We start from the raw sequence: 18502 nt of genomic DNA on the forward strand, positions 1-18502 counted from the left end.
AACAACACAGGATCACAAGGTCTCATCACTCTGACCCAACAACTCACAGAGCTGGAAACCCAGAGAAAGGCTGAGGGTGCTGAGAAGTCTGGTCCCTAGAACCCACCATTATCTTCAGCAGGTCTCCAGGACACATGGAGGGTAGCAGAGAGGAGCCCAGAGAGCCCGGGCTAGCCAAGGAAGGGCAGGGGACTGGAGAGAGGGAGGCCCTGCCCCACCAGATGAATTGGACCTTCCTTCCGAGTGGCGACCCTTGGAAAAGAGTGAGAGTGTATCTAACGGCCACGTCTTTTTCAGGACAATCTCAGGTTCGTGGCTAACTTACCACTGGCTCAAAAGAGGGCGGAAAAAGCCGGCACATTTAAGGTCAGCACTCCGACTCCTTGCCAACAGTAACACTGGTGTATTTTTGCAAATGTACAATACAGAGAGCACAGCCCCACACGACTGGTGCCGGGTGACATGCAGCACAGATCCCCTTCCTTGTCAGACAGTGTCCTTCAGCTGAGGACAGACAGTGCTTAGAGCCTAAGGGAAGCATGGGGCTCGGGGCGCTGGGAAGCCGGCAGCTCCTCACCAGCTGGTCCCAGCCGGATACACTATGCTTATCAGTTCTCTTTCTGTGGAGATGAGAAGATGAGCCATGCCGACAGAGGATGGGGCAGGCAGGCCGAGTCACTGGGAGACAGGTGGCTGACCACCACGTTGCGGGATTTGCTCTCTGCAGAGATACAAAGTGCTCAGTTTGCAGATCTGCTGGTACGTGACCTCGACGACGATGACGACAGGACAGGGAGGAGAGAAGGGAAATGGGTGGCCCCAGCAGGCCAGCAGGGTGACGATGGGCCCGACTGGGCTCCTGATCTCTTGTGGTTGGGCCGGCCCGCTGGCTCACAAGGTCCTAGACGCAGCCCACGGTCAGGCGGCGGCTCCTTCCTTTCTGAAAGGGACTCCGCGCAGGCAGAGGCCACAGGCAGTCCTCAGGTCCTAGGCTTAGGAGCACAGCACTGGAGGCTGCGGTGGCTGGAAGGGCTGAAACTGTAAAGTACAGCCCGTGGGTGACTCAGGCACAGGAACGCGGGCAGCATGTGGCCCCAGGGGAGTGCATGGTGTCACACATGGAAGCGACAAGAACACAGCTGGGGCATGTGGGGCCTGGCAGCTCACTGGACCATGAGAGGCAGTGGGGGCTTCACCTGGCCAGGGCCAGGCGCTCATTGGCTAGGCGCAGTGATGACAGAGGGGTCACGAGCACATGGCTGCATGGAATTACAGTGATCGCTGTTGCCACTCAGAACACAACACGGGACACACACACCGCCCTGGGCCGCCCAGCGCTCACGCCACCCGCCTGCTGGGGCTGGGAACTGGATGAGGGAGTTATGGCGTTGGGTGGACGAAGATGAGTGGTCACTGTGTTGGGGATGGGTCCCTCTGCCATGGGCCCTGGGAGGGTTGTGGGGGAGGGCGGGTGTGGCTCACCATGTACAGAGGGAAGGAATGTAGAGCATGGGAGTTCAAAGTTATGGCAGCCAGTATAAAGTGTCTAGGGATCTGTGGGGCTGAGGTCCTGAGACAGCCAGCTCCAGACTGGTCGCCCCAAGTGCTAGGGTAGAGGTGACTGCGCTTTGCCTAGTTGCTTACTGGAGATAACAGCAGTTATAATACTGGTTACTTAGAATAGTACTCTGTTAATAAAATAGGGGTCTATACAGAGCAGAGTAGAGTATTAGACAGTCAGGTGCTGTGTTACTTGGCACAGTGAGTTATGAGCGTGTAAGGTTTCAGCCAAGCTAGAGGGAATTTCTTTGTATGAAAATATGGCAGGATCTGGGTTTGTTCTAGCAGGGTTTTTGGTCTACTCACACATTTATCTAGATTGACTTCCTGTCACTTATGTGGCAGTCTTTAGGAGGTCCCTAGTGCTAGCTTTGTGGATGAAATGCTTATCTTCCACACACAAACACTACCTATACAGTATGTATATATATATTTATATATTTATATATTTATATTATATAAAGTTTACTTACGTATTTTCATCACCCATATCAGGTCTACTTATTATTATCATTATTATTGTTTGCCCACTGCCAATAACAGAACGATAACAGAGCCCAATCTGGGGCTGGTTCTGTTGTGTCTGACTTTTGTAGCTCAGGTTTTCTTTGCTAGGTTGGGTTCTCAGATGTGTGTAGAGTGAGGGGCTGCGGGCTGACAAGGGGAGAGGCAGTTCCTCTTTTCCTTAGTCAGCGCTGTGTCAAGGCCAATGGTGGCTGAGGCCCAACCTCGGGCGGAGGGAGGGCTGGGTGTCAGGGCTGGGCCAGAGTGGGAGCTCTGCTCCGTGGGAGGCGAGCCCGTGGGTCCACTCTGGCTACGAGGGCAGAGGGAGTGGAAACAGTGGTGCCTTCGGCTGGTCTGAGGCTGGGGCCTGGTAGGCCCCGTGTGCCTAGTGTGTGATGGGCGGCCGCCTAGGCTGTCTACACAACGGTGCTGATGCCACTGGGCTTGGCCTTGCTGCTGGTGGGGGGCGGCGGGGCAGGGGGCTGCCCGTGGTGATGTGGTGCATGTCCCGCGTGACCAGGGTGCGCTGTGGGCAGAGGCGGGTGGCTGTGCGTATGGGCCACGTACGGGGGGTGCCCCCCGTGCGGGCCATGGTGGTACTGGTGGGTGTGCTGCAGGTGTGGGGGCGGGTGGTAGTGGTGGTGGTGGTGGTAGGGGGGTGGGTTCTGCTGCGCATGGCAGTACTGTGCATGGTGCCCATGCAGAGGGCCCTCTGAGGGCCCAGGGTGATGGGCGTGAGGGGGTCCTGGGGGAGGGGCTGAGGGTGGGTGGGCCTGGGGAGGGGGCTTCCCTCTCCTGCTCCCAAACAAAGAACCCAGGAGAGAGGAGGAGTTAGGCACGGGCTGGGGGGGGCGAGATGGGCACTCTCGTGTTGAGGTCGCTCTCCGGCGCATGTGAGGACTGCTAATGATGGAGCCCTAAAAAGGAAATTCATAGAAACCAAAATTAAAAGATCTCAAAGCACACAGGCCAGACCAAGCTTTCCAAATTCAGAAGTCACCCACTGACTGCTGGGCCCGAGGACGGGAAGGATGCGGGCTCGGCCTGACAGCCACTGTGCGGGGAGGGGCAGCTGGGGGCTGGTCCTGATGGAGGTGAGGGGCATCTTCTTTCTGTGCAACAGCACAAGGATGCTTCTGCTCATGCGGTGCCGCTGCCAGGGTGAGACATCAGCCCACGTGACAGGGTAGGGTGTTATGAGCATGTGAGGCCGAGGAGTGGCAGTGAGTGTGGAAAAGGAATGAACCTGGCTCCTGGGAAGCTGGGCCCATGTGGGGGTCCAGAGGTGTCTGGGAAGGTGGTACCAGACAGGCAGGACCCTAGAACCTTATCCTGGGGGGCGGGGGCATGGCCTAGGACTTTCCTCGCAGCTGCCTGTTAGAAACCCAGGAGGAGTAGAGGGTCTGTAGGCTGAGTCGAGGTGTGGGTAGCAGGGAGCAATGGGGGGTGAATGGAAGCTCATGAAATCCACACTGACTCTTCCTTTCTCTCAGAAACTCCTCCTGTGAGCTAGCTAAGCGATTCCATTGTGTCCTGACCCCAGACACACAGCCAGTAAAACTCCAGGAAGGAAGCGATGGATGGCAGAGCGTGGGGACAGGCGAGTGGGGGCTAACACATCCAACAGTGAGAGCTGAGGATGAATGAAGGGCGGGTGGCGCTTGCGCCCGGGGCGGGACCTGAAAGCCAGGACGTTCATCATGCTCAGGAACCACAGGGAACAGGGGTTAAGTGGAAATGAGAACACAAAATCCACACCCTCCCTCTGCCCAGCCCTTGGGTCGGAACAAGCGGTGAGAGGCATGGATGCTTCTAGGCAGAGAAGCTGCATGCAGGGCGGAGGCAGGCAGGGCGGGAGGGCCAAGTCTGTGTCTCTGCAGGAAGGGGAGGGAAGAGCAAAAAAAGACAACATAGAAACCAAGGGTGGGTGACACAGGATGGCCAGCTGGACGGGGTGCTTCCTACTTACTTCCACATTGCTCTCTAGCGATCCCGCACTGCTGCGACGCCCTCGCTTCCCTGCCCAGAACATGCAATACCAGAGGTTAGACGCGCACACCAGGCCTGGTGCCACTGCCGCCTGCCGCTGCCACTGCCCGGAGGGAGCTGGGGCTGGCCCATGTGTCTGCCAGGTAAGTAAGGGCCTTGAATGGGCTCAGTGGGGAGGCCGGCAGCAGTGCAGTGAGGAGTTTTAAAAACAATGGCGTGAACAAACGCTCAGCAAAAGGGAGAAAATGTTTTTAAAACCAGGTCCAACTTTGTAATGCTTATCCTGAACTGTGGTCTTCGGGGAGGGGGTCTGAGGTGGGGATATGTGGACCACCACCTCAAACTCCTGCCTGCTCACCTGACTCAGGGCAGCCAGCCTCAGCTGGGGTCTGGGGGTACAGCTTCTGCAACAGCACAATGCCCCTGATCCCCAGTGGATTTCATATATATATATATGCATATCCACATGCATGTTTACATATATATATTCCCCTCCTTGCCTTCTGGGGCAGAGCAGTTGGTCAAGGGGAAACTGAGCCTTGGGCCCCTTGTCCTCTGGTGCCTCTGGGGATGGGTACGGTTTGGTTTGTGCAGTGCCCTGCCTCCTGGGTCTAGCTCTCCCCCACCCAGAATACTGCAATGCATTCTAAGTCGAAAATGTCTACCATGAAGACACAGCACACAGTAGGTTTCCATCCATCAATGTATGCTGGCTATGTCAGAGGGAGGCTGGGCCTTCCAACAGCCCCCTCATGCCTCAGTGGTCTCACCAGAAGTCTCTCCTTGACTTCTTGTATGAGGGTTCGGGGTCTCCTGCAAGCTTCTGTGGGTGAGCACCATGCTGTGTGTCAGAGGGAAGCGACAAGGCCGAGACAAGGCATGGGCTACCTCCACTTACAAAGAGAGCTGGTGGGCACTGGGAGATGAAGAGGCTGCTGTGTGCCTCTCTGGTGGCCGGGTCTATCATCAGGGCCTGAAAGCTGCTGTTCCTCAAAGCAGACTGGACTGCACAGAAGGATCAGGTGGAGACAACTATGGGCCTTTCAGCCTTAACACGACCACTGAGACCAGTAGTGACAAGCAGATGTGGAGGAGGAAATCTAGTTCCGTATTTGCCTGCTGTCCCCAAGCCCCGGATTCATGGGAGAATCTGGGTCAGGGGAAGGAAGGCCATGACACTGTGTAGATATCAGCTGCTGGGCATCCCGGGGAGACGGCCCTTTCCTTTGGTGAGAAGAAAGGCTGTTTTCCCATCTGCAGGTACAAAAGAGGCTTCCCAATGAGGTCCAGGGACATAGCAGTAGACTTTGAGTGCTTAGGCTCTTGGCCTCAGTTTTTCTATCTGTGAGATGGCTATTTCCTGACTCCAAACTGTTCTTTTGGGTGGCCAGGACAGTGTGGCACCACACACGCATGAAGAGTGTCCCCTCTCTGCTGTCACTTTTCACATAGGCTCTCAAGTCCCTCCCGTGCCCGGGGTTCCCCAGAAAAGACCATGTGTCTTGTTTCCTGTAGCCCAAACTGGAACAGAGAGAGGCTGTCCGGCCCAGTGTGGGCTGTAGTTTCTTCAATTTCATCTTTTCCACTTCTCGGCTCTCTCCACAATCAATCATAGAGCTGTGTGCTCCCTGCTGCACCCCCACAAGCCTGTTCAAACATTCGGCCAATGGGAGTAAGGCATGCTGGGTGCACAGGCTCACCCCCTGGTCTGCATGGTTCATCTGAAAGGGTCTCATACGGTCCTCAAAGTCTTGGCTGCATTTCAGAGGCAGGACAAGCAAGCTTTCCTTCTTGCACTGTGGCTCTCAAGCCTCACTCACTGCTGAGCCCAGTTCTAAATTCTTCACATGCATTGACTTGTCAGTGCAGCTGGGGAAACTGAGGCCAAGGGTCTGCCTGCTCAAGAATGGCAGCAGAGTAGTGGCAGAAGCTTCAGACAGCTGACTCCTGAACTCATGCTGCCCACAGTCTCTGCTGGACATCGTGTAGTAGGAGGCGATGTAGCTGTTCATCTAACACCACTTCTCACAGATGGACTGCCCTGGCACAGGATACGAAGTCTCTGATTCCAGGGATGGTCTCTCTGTGGGAACTTGGTGCTGGTCGGTTCAGCTGGGGAGGGCCAGGCTGGGCATGGCTACTACAGTGTCTGCTGACAGGCCCCGGTTCTTACGGCCCAGGGAAGAGGACAGGCCTGGAGCTGGGTCTCCTTCCCTCTCCCAAAGGCAGGTGTCTATAGATGGGCTTGCTTGTGAGCTATCCCAGGTTCTGGCTGGGCTTAGGCCTTGTCCGTGGTGGGATGGGACTACTGCAGATCAGAGGCAGCTGCTCTCAAGGTACCCTGCCCTGTTATAATGACAAAGGCCTGCATCTTCATGAGATAGTGCACCTGACTGCCATCACCTTAGGCTTTGCACAGTGGCACTGTGGAGAGTGAGGACGACTCGGCTGCCTGTTGGGAGCTGGTTACCCAGGTCAAGAATCCTGCCTCTCCAGATAACCTGCCAATGTCTTCCAGGGTAAGATGCCGCTTCACTGGACATCACAGGTAGTCTTGATCTGGACTCAGATGCTTGGGATCTCCTCTGAGTTTTTGCCCCTGGAATCCTTGACTTGGCCAAGAAGGTACCAGTAACAATTTAGAGAGCAGCTGCATCAAGGAGCTCCATCCTTGGAGGATGCAACCAGGCAGGTAATTCTACCTGATCCTCGAGCCTGCTGCCCTGGGCCTCAGTCCCAGCAGGGCTACTGCACAGACTCAAACCACCCCAGGGCCCAAGCAGTCAAGTGACATGGGCTGGGTTGAACAGGCCGCTGGGAAGCTAGTGGTTCTCAACCAGGGGTGATCTGACACCTGGCATTTCTGGAGATGCAACAGGTTGTCATAACTGAGCAGGTGCCGCTGGCCTTGGTGAACTAGGCACAGTTCAGTGGCAGGCAGTTATGTGCCCCAGAGTGTCTCCAGTGCCCAGGTTGAGAAGCCCTGGCTTAAACCCTCATGCTGGTGGTGTCAGATTCTCACTATGGAAAAAAAAAAATGACAAAAGCAAAGAAAATTCCAAAAGGAAAAAACAATTCCTGAGAAATGAGAAAGCAGTATGAGGCAGTGCTGTGGTGAGGGGCTGAGAGGGAGTGCTGGGCAGGCTCTGAGGGCCCCACCTCACTTAAGGGCTGAGGCCACACTGCTCCATGCACACTGACTGGCTAGACACTTGTGGTAGCTCAGGGGCTGCTGCTCTGTCCGCATCTGCTTCCACTCCAAGGCTGGACGAGACCACTGGTAGCAGCTTCCTGAGGCTCACAGCGCTGTCTACCTCTAAGAAATCTAGGAGGCTTGAGGGTTCCTGCTCTCTGGGGCTACATGGCTGGCAGCAAAGTAAACCACAGAAACAAGGAAATAACACTGACAGTGAACAGCTTCTGCCAGGTTTGCCCCACATTCTGCCACACACCTACTGTGGCAGTGGCTTTAGGCTGGACAGAGGCCTGGAATCCTCAGGAAAAGAGCCCCACAGGAAGCAAAACCAGGACAGTGGCAAAGGGGGTTCCCAGACAGTTCAGTAGGCTTCGTTCCATTTCATTCATTAGCATAGAACACACAGCAGTGGAGAGCACATGGGACGCACCAGCTTGATGCTCTTAGCCATAGAGCGACAGCTATGGGGGTGGTGTGATAAAGACCCCGGGAGAAGTAGGAAATGGGACGCCGTCCCTGGTTGTCTTGCAGACTGTCCCCCGGACACGTCTGTGTTCCGCTACCGTCCTGGGATGCTCATGGACCTCCAAGAGAACTGTGTCCATGCCTGAGCAGCCCTTTCCAGCACCAGGCCTGCCCACGGGCACCAGGCCTGCCCACGGGCGCCAGGCCTCAGTCCTGCATGCACTGGCTGGGAGGCTACTTCTCAGCCCAGCTCTTACCCGCTTCTGAGAGGTCTCTCAGGGAGCTGCTGAGGGCGCTGCGCTTGAGGCCCTCGCCACTGGCATAGCTGTCATCCAGGCAGGCCCTGCTCAGGGTCCCGTTGCCCGACTCCTTTTTGAGGCTGGAGCACTGTGACATGCTGGGCCGCACGACACCCTTCTGTTTCTCGAGCTCGGCTGGAACAGAGGAGGAGGACCAGTGAGAGGCAGTGGCCACTGTCCCGGGCCCTAACTCCTGGGAATAGGGAGGGAGATTCCTGGGAAAAGGGGGGCATCCTGGACAAGAAATGAGCTCTGGGCAGTGCCCGGAGGCCAGGCTGCTTGTGATAACAAAGACTAACACTTTTGGGCTCAGGAGGGCTGCAAATTAGGCCTGGACTGGGAGAGGAGTGGGCCACACTTATCTACAGGGGAATAGGCAGGGACACTGCAAGTCTGCAGAGACCTAGAGCCAGGGCCCCAACAGTTACTGGGCCAGAATGAGGATAAGGACTGAATGGCATAAGCTCAAGTCCACAGAGACCAGAAACAAGGGTTGGGCTAAGCAGTATGCTGAGGGATAGGACGGCTCCCCAAGGGCTGCCCTGGCACATGTTGTTGAGGAGACAAAGACCTGGACAGCTCATTGCTGGGTCTCAGGGAGTCCTGGCACCAACCACTTCTGAATATTGTCATCGCACACGACAGGAAGGCTCCCTGGGAAGACCTCCTGAGACTTATGAGCTACACAGTGCTTCTCAGAGTCCTGCTTGGGACTTACACTCTATCCGGTGCTTCTCCATCTCCTGCACTTCAGCAACAGACTCCCTCAGGTCATCAGTGAACTTCTTCCGGTCCTGAGGATTGGGAGCGTTGAAGTTTATTAGCACTTTGATATCTGCTCCAGGGACAGCAGACGTCAGCCGGATGCCATTGGGGTAGTCTGCAGGGGAGGAGAGGAAGGGCCATGGAGTCAGCAGTCACTTTATGGTCCACTGGTCAGAGAACAAGGATGGTGTGCCTTGGGATGAGCCCTGAGGTGGCCTCTGCAGAGGCAGACCATAAGCAGGAAATGGCCTTCTCTCCAGGACATGGGCGACGGCCTACCCTGAAGCCCAGGGTTACTGTCAGGCACCAGAGCCCTGGGGGACAGTGGCATTCTCAGCTGTGCGGTGCCTTGTCCTTTTCCCCCAGAGAACTCTGGACAACAAAGCCATTTATTCCTGAAAGGCTTTCAATTATGGCTGGCTTCCTTGGAGTTACCATGTCCCCCAGCTCATATCAGTCTCTCTCTGTGGCTTGGCTCTCTTGGAAGTCGAGGCCCCTGATGAGCATCTCCCCGAGGCACATGGAAGTGAGCGAGCGCTGAGTGGCACCAAGCTGAAGCCCAAGGTAGCTAAATCTAACGTGAAAATTTAGATATGGACTCAGCAATTTTCTCTAAGTCGTTCAAGCCACACATGATGTGCCTGAGTGAGGCATTCCCACCGCAGGGTGACTGGGGCTTTCACCTGGCATCTGGGCTGGGGGGGGGGGCATATGAATATGACCACCAGCATTCACAGCATTCACAGCCCAGCTTCACTCCTGGGCCCACTAGGTCTCTGTCCTGGCTTGAGCAGACTGAGTTGACACAAACCTGAGTTGACACACACCAAGGTAAGAAAAGGCTGTGAGGGGACAGGACGAGTATCTTTCTGCTCCTCAGTCTGAGGAACAGGAGGGCTGAGAGCCTCAAATGCAGGCTGCTAGGACTGTGGTTCCGGTGGCCAATTGTGGCTAACAGTTTTTGAACCTGCAGGTGTCTGGAAGGCTGATTAGAAGATGGTACCATCCAGTCCTAAGACAGGAGGGTCCGCACTACTGCTACAGACACCTCAGCCCTGCCACACTAAGCAGAGCAACTGTCCCAGCTCAGGAACGTCTGACAGAAGAGACAAAGGAGAAGAACACAGCAGGCTGGGGAGAAGGGGCCGGACCTAAGCAATAACGACTCCACCCACTGGTAGGGGCCAGCTCTGGGCCCAGCTACAGTACACTGTGGCGAGCCAGTGTCGGGGGTGCCCCTAGGGCCGGCAGCACTGTGCCCACATTAGAGACGAGGGGTTGGTCCTAGGAGAATGAACTCTGCTTCTGCCCGTGTCATCAGACTAAGTCACCGAATGCTTCTCTTGATGAACCCGCCCCTGCCTGGTAAAACCCTGGCCCCTGACAAAGCACCACGCTATTTGTCTGTCCTGTCCTGAGGAGGGAATGTGTACCCAGAAGGCTCGCATCCTAGCTGGAGGCGACAGGGACAAGGGAAAAAACACGCCCTCTCACACCCCACAGGGCCCAGGGACTCACACTGGTTCTCGAAGAGCAGGACCTGCATGCCGTAGAGGGAAAAGGACTGCCGGAAGCTGTATGTCACCGAGTTCTTCTTCTTCTGGAAGATCTTGGTGACCTGGGGCAGCAGAGAGGGAGTGAAGCTGCAGTGTCTGTGAGGAGGCTGGGGGTCCTGGTGCCATCTTAGCTGGCCCCAGAGCCCAAGACACAGCAGAGGGGCCAGTGCCCATGCCTGGGGGTGGGCAGCGGAGGCAGAGTAGTGCTGACCTCAGAGGCCAAGGCTGGCTCTCTCAGGGCCACTCCTAAGAGCATCATCTCCAGACAAGCAGAGAGCCCGTCACATGGAAGAGGCTCTCTAGACATGAGGACACTTAGAGCTGGGCTGACTTGTTCTAGGGTTCAAACCTTCATGCCTGAGTGAGGTCTCTGCCCATCAGAGTACTCACTGTCGTCAGAGACCAGAGCCAGTCAACGGGGAATTGTGCTGGTTAGCTTATGACATACTGACACACTGGAGTCATCTGAGAGGAAAGAACCTCAATTGAGACAACTCTTGTATTACACTGGTTGGTAGGCAAGTCAATGGGGGCCTTTCTGGATTGAGGTGGGAGGTGCCACCCCAGGTGGTCTCGGGTTGTATAAGAAAGCAAACTGAGGAAGCCAATAAACAGCATTTCTTCACGGTCTCTGCCTTGTTTTGGTTCCTGCCCTGACTTCCTTTCATGATGAACTATAAGCTAAATTAAACCCTTTCCTCATCAAGTTAAGTTGCTTTTGAGTATGGTGTTTATCAGAGCATAGAAAGCAAACCAGGACAGAAATCCTATTTGGGGGAGGAGGGCACTTTCCTGCCAGCTTGGGGTGTGTGTGTGTGACCTATTGAGCTAGGCAGAGTCCTGCACTGTCCAGTGGCATGATACACTTGGGAATGCCATGTGTGGGCTGGAGATTGTTCCACTAGAAATCTTAAGAGTTTTATGGGGTCTGCAGCTACAGGGGGCTGCATTGCTCAGGGTGCAGAGTCGGCGTCTCTCTCTTGAACTGAAAGACTATGGACCGTGCCCTTGCTCAGGCATGGGCATAAGGACCCTTGGGCCCTGGACACCCGCCCCCCACCAAACACGTACCACCAGGAGGTCATTGAACAGGAAGATCTCTCTCTGGTGCAGTCCCAGCTTCTGGGGTTTATTGGGGTCCGGAACTTCGAAAAGCCGGCAGTAGCAGACCAGCCGTCGATGGGGAAGAGAGAGTACCTGTGCAGGGAAAGACACGTGACTATGGTCACCTGCCCTCAGGCCTGGATGGGAGGGAATACTCCACCACTGTCTCCCAAGGCACTCTGATTCCTGACCTCTGCTCTCCTGCAGGACTTCAGTAGCACCTGCATCTGCCACGCCCCCTTCCCTCCCTAACATGTCAGAGAACTCAGGGCCAGAGATGAAGCCATGTGCTCTGACTCCTCCAAAAGCACCTTTACTCACCAGCCCTGTGTCCTCTCTCGAGAGGAACCTGAGGCATGCAGAATGTAGACACAGGACACTGCAGAGCCTTGTTCTGATTTGAATCCCCAGGGATGGCTACCAAAACCCTATCCCTATGGTGCCTTTTGATGGCCAAGGCCTTGTCGTGTGCTCTGCACCCAGGCGGGTTCACAGAGTACCCCTACAACTTCACCACAGCCAAGTTATCACCCTCCGGGCCAAACTGTGAGCCAGTATTCTGAGGTAGAGGGGGCATGCCATCAGCTAGGCCCAGCTCTGCTCTAGGAGTCCTGGCTCTCACAGGACACTGATGGTCTGGTAGTGTCAGTCAACCTTTTGGGCCTGCTGACAGGAAGTCAGCTAGCTGCTTGGTGGGTGGAGCTGCTAAGTTCAGGACTTCATTTTGAGGAGAGACAGTGTGGCAATCTGGCACGCTCAGGGAGCCAGCCCAGTGTGAGGGAAGATGGAAGATGTAGGCTGCAGGGGCAAGAGGATGGGGTGCTGGAGTCTTTCCTTGGGCAATCTGGGATGGGGGCTGCCCTGAGAGGGCTGAGGACAGGTAGCTGGGGATAATGGAGACTTTCAGGGATGTGCCTGTTTGCGTATTCTGGGACATACGGGTAGCCAAACGTAGGGTGGCTGGGACAGTGAAGGTACGAAATGTGAGAGGCAGAGCAAGAAGTGGGGCAGGCAGGAGGGCTCTTAGTGGCCACACAAAGGTCCTCTCAGGCATACCCACAGGAGAGGCCAGGAGCCCATCTGCTAGGCTTGCCGCCATCACCTTCCTTGTATGGCTAAGGTCTTGGGACCCACAGAGGTGTGAGGCTGGGTAACTATGAACTGAGATTCAGCTCTCTCTGGCAATGAATTTGGACTTTGTAGCAGCCCCAGGGCATGGAACTGTAGAAGGAACTCAGAGGAAAAGCAGAGAAGTACTCACACAGCCAAGCCCGTGATGCAGGGATCCGATCTGTAGGAAAAACACAAAAACTACATTGACGTTCCCATTCCCAAAGGTAGCTTGTGTCCCTCCCTCTGCCCAGGAGTACTGCCAAAAGGAGGTCTTGGCTCTCTGTGGTCTCTTGGAGGATCTGAGGGCATCCCTAGGCCAGTGCTGAGCGGGCACAGACCACATGCCACTGTGGCCCACTAGTCAGCAAGGGCCTCATGTGTTCAGGGAGCAGCTGCAATTCTCAGACACCAGACTCAGAAAGAGCTCCTTCCAGTGGTGGCGAAGCTGAGCCAGGATTCCACTAAGGGGTGAAGGACCGGGCCCACTGCATACCGGCTTCTTGCCCACGATGAGCTTCTCAACCTTCTGCACCTGGGACACATGGTCCTCGTTGGTCTTCAGTTCCCGCTTACGGATCCGCTCATAGATGCCAATCAGTGTCTCCCGTGGAATGTCCTCACCATCATCCACACCTGCTCGAGGGACAGTAATTAGACGTGAGAAGTGGCTGGGGTTTGGGCACCTGGGGCTCCGTTCAGCCATGGGACCCATGCAGACCTTGGATTCACGTATTTCCAGCAGAGCCAGCAGAGCAAACCTCTTCCTGCTTTCAGCAGAGCCACAGCCCTTCAAGGCCCCAGTTATGTATGGGTCTCCTTGAGTCCTCCCGCCAGAACCAGGAGGTCACAGAACAGGGCTGTGCTACCTTCTAAGCCATGTCTGCAGACCTTTTTAGATGTACCTTACAAATGAAGTAAAGGCCTGTGACATGGCCACAATGGTCCCAACTCCACAGGTGAGTCTAGGGCAGTGGTTCTCAACCTTATTAATGCTGTCACCCTTCAATACAGTTCCTCATGTTGTGGTGAAGAACAAGAGTTATTTTTTGTTGCTACTTTATAACTGTAGTTTTGCTACTGTTATGAACTGTAATGTAAATATCGGATATGCAGGATATCTGATGTGACCTTGTGGGGGTCTCAACCCACATGTTGAGAACTACTGGGCTAGGGTATGCACAGGTTATGCAAACAGAAGTGAGAGCTCAGGGTGTGAGAAACTTGGAGCTGAGCCTTCTTCATGTCCCTTCCCACCTCATAACCGGGAAAGTGACCCAGTCTCCTGCGTTTGGTGTCCTCCTTTGTAGAGCAGGTCACCAAGAGCATTGGTAATAAATACATGGGCTTGTCACAGAGAAATGAGGGAGACTCATGGTGTGTCTAAGCAATCGTCACAGAGCTGTGGTCATCTCTGGTGTCACCATCCCATGGCCGAGGCCTAGGTTATAACTAGGCACTATAACCACAAGTACATAAACCACCTTTTGCCCTACAGTGAAAATTTGGGGGGGAAGAGAAACCCTCAGGAGATCAGGCTCCCTGCAGCACACTCAGCCCTCAGCCTGCACAGGACCAAGACTGTGGGCTTGTCTCATGGGAAAAGAGATGCACGCCAGCCTAGCGGTGGTATCACTGCTTCCTTCTCAAAGGCCGAGAGACCCAAGTTCCCACCCACATCCAACATCAGCCACTTAAGACACCTTACTGTGTGCTCCTCAAACAAGAACCACAGAGGTACAGCGGGATGAGGAAAGACAGTTTCCACAGATGGGCTCAGTTCCTAGGGCCCTGCTGCAGCTGTTCTGCTCAGGCCAAGAACTTCAGGGAGGAGGTGTGGCCTGGGTAAGTCAGGGGCTACACCGGGGAACTTCCACTTTCTGTTTTTCAAAGATAGACTGTGGGCAAGCAAGATGGCTCAGTGGATAAATGTGTTAGTTGCCAGGCCTGATGACCTAAGTTTGATCCCTGAGACCCACATGGTGGGAGGAGGGAACTGACTCCCCCCAAACTGTCCTCTGTCTGACCTCCATACACATGGCCTACCAGCACAGGTCCAACTGGAGTTTAGTGGCCCCGCCTCCTTAGGACTGGGAGCTGGTTTCCTCCTAACACCTCTGAGCACTCAGACACATACTCACACAAATACATAAAATGTAATTTAAAGAAAAACAAAAATGGACTCTTTTTAGTGCAGTTTTAGGCTCAAGGAAAATTCAGCAGAAGATAGGAGGTTCCCGGAGCTCCCTGGCAATATTCCCCAGAAACATGTTTGTTAACGGCCATGACCTGCACCAAGTCCATGGCTTGCACAGGGCTCAGTTTTGGTGTCTGACCTCCCATGGCCTTGGACAAGCGTGTACAAACCCCATTAGTTGGTTCTGGAGAGATAAACTCAGCAGTTAAAACTTGCTGCTCTTACAGAGGACCTGGGTTTTGTTCCCAGCACCCACATGGTAGCTTACAACTGTCAGCAGCTCCAGTTCCAGGGACTCCAAGGTCCTCTTCTGGCCCCCATGGACACCAGGCACACATATGGTGCATAAACAATACATTCAGGGAAAAACAAACAAACAAAAATCTCACTCATAACATAAAATTAAGATGGAGACTGGAGATATGGTGTCGAGATTGAGGGCACTAACTACTTCCTGAGGACCCAGATTCAATTCCTGGCATCCACACGGTGGGTCACAACTGTCTGTAATTCAATGCATGTGATGCACAGGCAAAACACCAATACACATAAAATATATCTTTAAAAAACAAACAAAAAACCCAACACCAGACTGTCACACAAAATACTGCCATTGCCCCACAAAATTCTAGGTTCCCAATCCTCCTTCCCCAAAGCCTTAGCCAGTCCACCTCCCTGGTCTTTCTCAGCAGCCACACAGGTAGGTTGGCAGGTAGTCTTCCACACGGTCTGCTTTCTCTTAGCATGTGATCCATGTCTCCCCCAGATCCCTAGCTGGTTTCTTTGTGCTGGCTGGCCAGCAGTCCACTATGTGGACGCCCTGGCATCCACCCTTCCACTGTGGCCCTGCCATGACCTGGTGGCTATGAATAAAGATGCTCTAAAGTTGGGCTTCAGAGATGGCTCAGTAGTTTAGAGCACTTGCTCCTCTTGCAGAGGGCCTAAGTTTGATTCCCAGCACCCACATGGTAGCTTACAATCAGCTGTAACTCCAGTTCCAGGGAAACCGATACCCTCATCTGACCTCTGTGGGCACCAAGCACACATGAGGCACGTGTGCACGCATGCGCCCACACACACGTTGGTAAACATTCATACCCATGAAATAAATTAATTAAAAAATTAAAAACAGATGTTCCAAGGTTCTGGGGTGACCAGGGTTGAGTTCAGTGCCTCTGTAAATGAGGTGGCTGCACTATATAATTTTCTTGGCTTCTAGTGATGTGGGTATAATGCCCATTTGACAAATGGGAAAAACTGAAAGTTTTAGCTAAAGGGAAAGGCTCCAAGATGCTGAGCAAGTCCCCTTCACCATTTTTGAATACCACAGAGCCACCCTGCTACTGGCACTGTTGGATAAACTGAGGAAAACTGCTGAGGAAACATGTGCCTCCTTCAGAAAGCTCCCTGACTTGGAGAGGACTAGACCCTGTCCTGCCCCTGCCAATCACCTGCTGTGACCCTGGGCCTATCCTTCCCTCTACGCCTTGGTCCCCCTCTGAAGCACAGGTCAGATGGGACCAAAGGCACACAAGTTCCTGGCTGGAAGAGAAGTGGCTAGAGCGGATGAGAAATGGCCTCCCTAGGAATGCGGTGCTCAGCCCTGCCCTGCCTAGCAGGGTTACAACAGTACTCTCACCCCAACAGCTGGGACCACCTTGAGAGAAGAGCAGGGAGGAGAGAGAGAGAGACTCAAGCACTGCCTTGAAGGCAGCTGACTTCCAACATCTGACCCAGTCACCCTGTCCCTCCTAGAGCCTTCTTCCTCTAGGAAAAACAGTTATGGTTTTTCTTTCCTTTTTTTAAAGATTTATTTCTTTATTCTGTACACAGTGTTCTGTCTGCAGGCCAGAAGAAGGTACCAGATCACATTACAGACAGTTGTGAGGCACCATGTGGTTGTTGGGAATTGAACTCAGGACCTCTGGAAGAGCAGCCAGGGCTCTTAACCTCTGAGCCATCTCTCCAGCCCCAGTTATGGCTTTTCTACTAAGGGTCACATGGGATTCTGCGACCACAAAAACTGGCTTGGTCCAGCAAGCGAGGCTGGGAAGGACAGGGCCTGGAGCCATCAGCAGAGGCAGCAACTAGCACCCTGGCTTCTGCTACTCCACCTGGGCCTGGGGAGGGTGTCCCTGAACTTCTGCCTTCTGTCTCCCTCCTGGTGGTACAACTCCTTAGGAACCACAAGCTTCCTTGGGTGATGCAGCCAAAGACCTCATGCAATAAGGACTCCAGCCCTGGCCCACTTAGCACTCTTCCCCCTCTCCCACAGGACCTGCAGGAACCACTGATGTGTGTCTGGAGCTGAGCTGGGGCCACCTCCCAGGGGATGTGGGATTTTCCTAGCCTTCCTGCTACAGTGGTCCTGCCAGCAGAGGGTGAGTAAAGACACCATAAAAGTTCACAGGAACTGGAGGGCACTACCCAGGGGCATCCTCCTGCACAGGGAGACAGATGACAGAGCCACAGTTGGCACTCGATAATCTGATCAAGTGGGCCTGCTGCAGACCAGCTCTGCTTCTTTAGGTAATATGCACACTATCTCCAGGGATGTTCTCACCTGTAGCCAAAGATCTATCCAGCTGGGAAGCAACATCTCTACTTCCTTGACAATGCATGGCGTTTCCTACCACGACTTCTGTAAGCAAACACCATGCCAACAGGAATGGCAGAGGGGGCTCCCTTTCAAAATGTATCTGTTAGGTAAACCTCCACAGAAAGCAGATCCTCTCTGCCCTTGGGCCAAGCAGACACTGCCTCCGCTGTGTTGATGGGCATGTGTGGCGCAGGCTGCACTCCACTCTGCTGAGCATGTGCAGTGATGGGCTCGCTGGAGGGTCCTCTGTGCCAGGCCCTCTGGACCCAGATCTCAGTTACATGTGTCTCCTCCTCTCAGTGTGTCTGGGTCCTTAGGGCAGAGGAGAGAAGGGCTAGGGGCTAGGATGTCCTGCTCCTGGCTCACCTCGGAGGTTCTTGACAAAGTCCTCCAGCTTCATCTTGCGCTCAGGCTTGACATTGGGGCTGTACATGTCTGTGTTGAGCAGGATGATCGCAAAGGCCAGGATGAAGATGGTGTCTGGGTTCCGGAACTGCCGTACCACCCCAGGGTTGCAGACACAGTACCGCTGGCTGGGAGGACAGGGAGCCGGTCAGGGATCACCGAAGCCTTGCACTTGCACTGTCTGCTAATCAACCCTGACCCCGGGCCCTGCTGCAGGCCCTCCCATCCTCGTGGCAGGGAGATTGCTGGCTGCCCAGGAAAGACCTCACAGTGCAGCTCTCTGGGACCCAGGTGCTGCTCTGGGGATGCAGTTCACCCATGGGACGGGCAGGTAAAAGAGGGAAAGCTTCAAGGCTGCGTCCCTCATTCTCTTGTCTGGAGAGGGGACATCTCAGTGGGGTGACGTGGGCCATCCAGGACCATGGGGAGGAAGCCAGCTTCCAGAGGAAGCTCTGCCTTCAGCAGCTGACCCAATGCTCCATTCACTTGCTCTTCCTCACTGATCCCCACAGCCACCCTTCCCCCAGAGCCTCTCCACTGGAGACGGCAGGAAGGGGCAGGGACAGAGCAGGTGACAGCACCTGTATGCAGCACAGCTGCAACCCAGCCTTCTCCAGCCCGGCCCGGCTGAGTGACACTCCCTCTAGGAAGCCACCTTGGGGTGGTCCACCTTCCATGTCCTCACTCCTCCTGGCCCCACTTCTACAGCTGGGTAAGCAATGGAGAGGAGCCTTCTGTACCCAGCCTGAAGCA

The 18502-nt window shown here is 54.6% G+C and overlaps 1 protein-coding gene across 26 annotated transcripts in view; it reads right to left on the minus strand.

Annotated features, from left to right (window-relative positions):
- Window positions 1-380: 380 nt before the first annotated feature.
- The window catches only part of Iqsec1 (IQ motif and Sec7 domain ArfGEF 1), a 346001-nt gene continuing 327879 nt past the window's right edge, over window positions 381-18502 (minus strand). For 12 of the 26 annotated variants that reach the window (XM_076567332.1, XM_076567331.1, XM_076567337.1 and 9 more), the window contains 9 exons: window positions 17711-17877; window positions 13045-13184; window positions 12700-12729; window positions 11406-11531; window positions 10297-10396; window positions 8732-8893; window positions 7972-8148; window positions 4034-4083; window positions 381-2981 (listed from right to left, as the gene is read on the minus strand). In XM_076567332.1, the coding sequence (XP_076423447.1) occupies window positions 2481-2981; window positions 4034-4083; window positions 7972-8148; window positions 8732-8893; window positions 10297-10396; window positions 11406-11531; window positions 12700-12729; window positions 13045-13184; window positions 17711-17877 (1453 nt within the window). In that variant the 3' untranslated portion in view covers window positions 381-2480. The other 14 variants (XM_076567350.1, XM_076567343.1, XM_076567345.1 and 11 more) reach the window with 5 other exon arrangements.

The sequence above is a fragment of the Peromyscus maniculatus genome, chromosome 3, assembly GCF_049852395.1.
Source record: "Peromyscus maniculatus bairdii isolate BWxNUB_F1_BW_parent chromosome 3, HU_Pman_BW_mat_3.1, whole genome shotgun sequence".
NCBI lineage: Eukaryota > Metazoa > Chordata > Mammalia > Rodentia > Cricetidae > Peromyscus > Peromyscus maniculatus.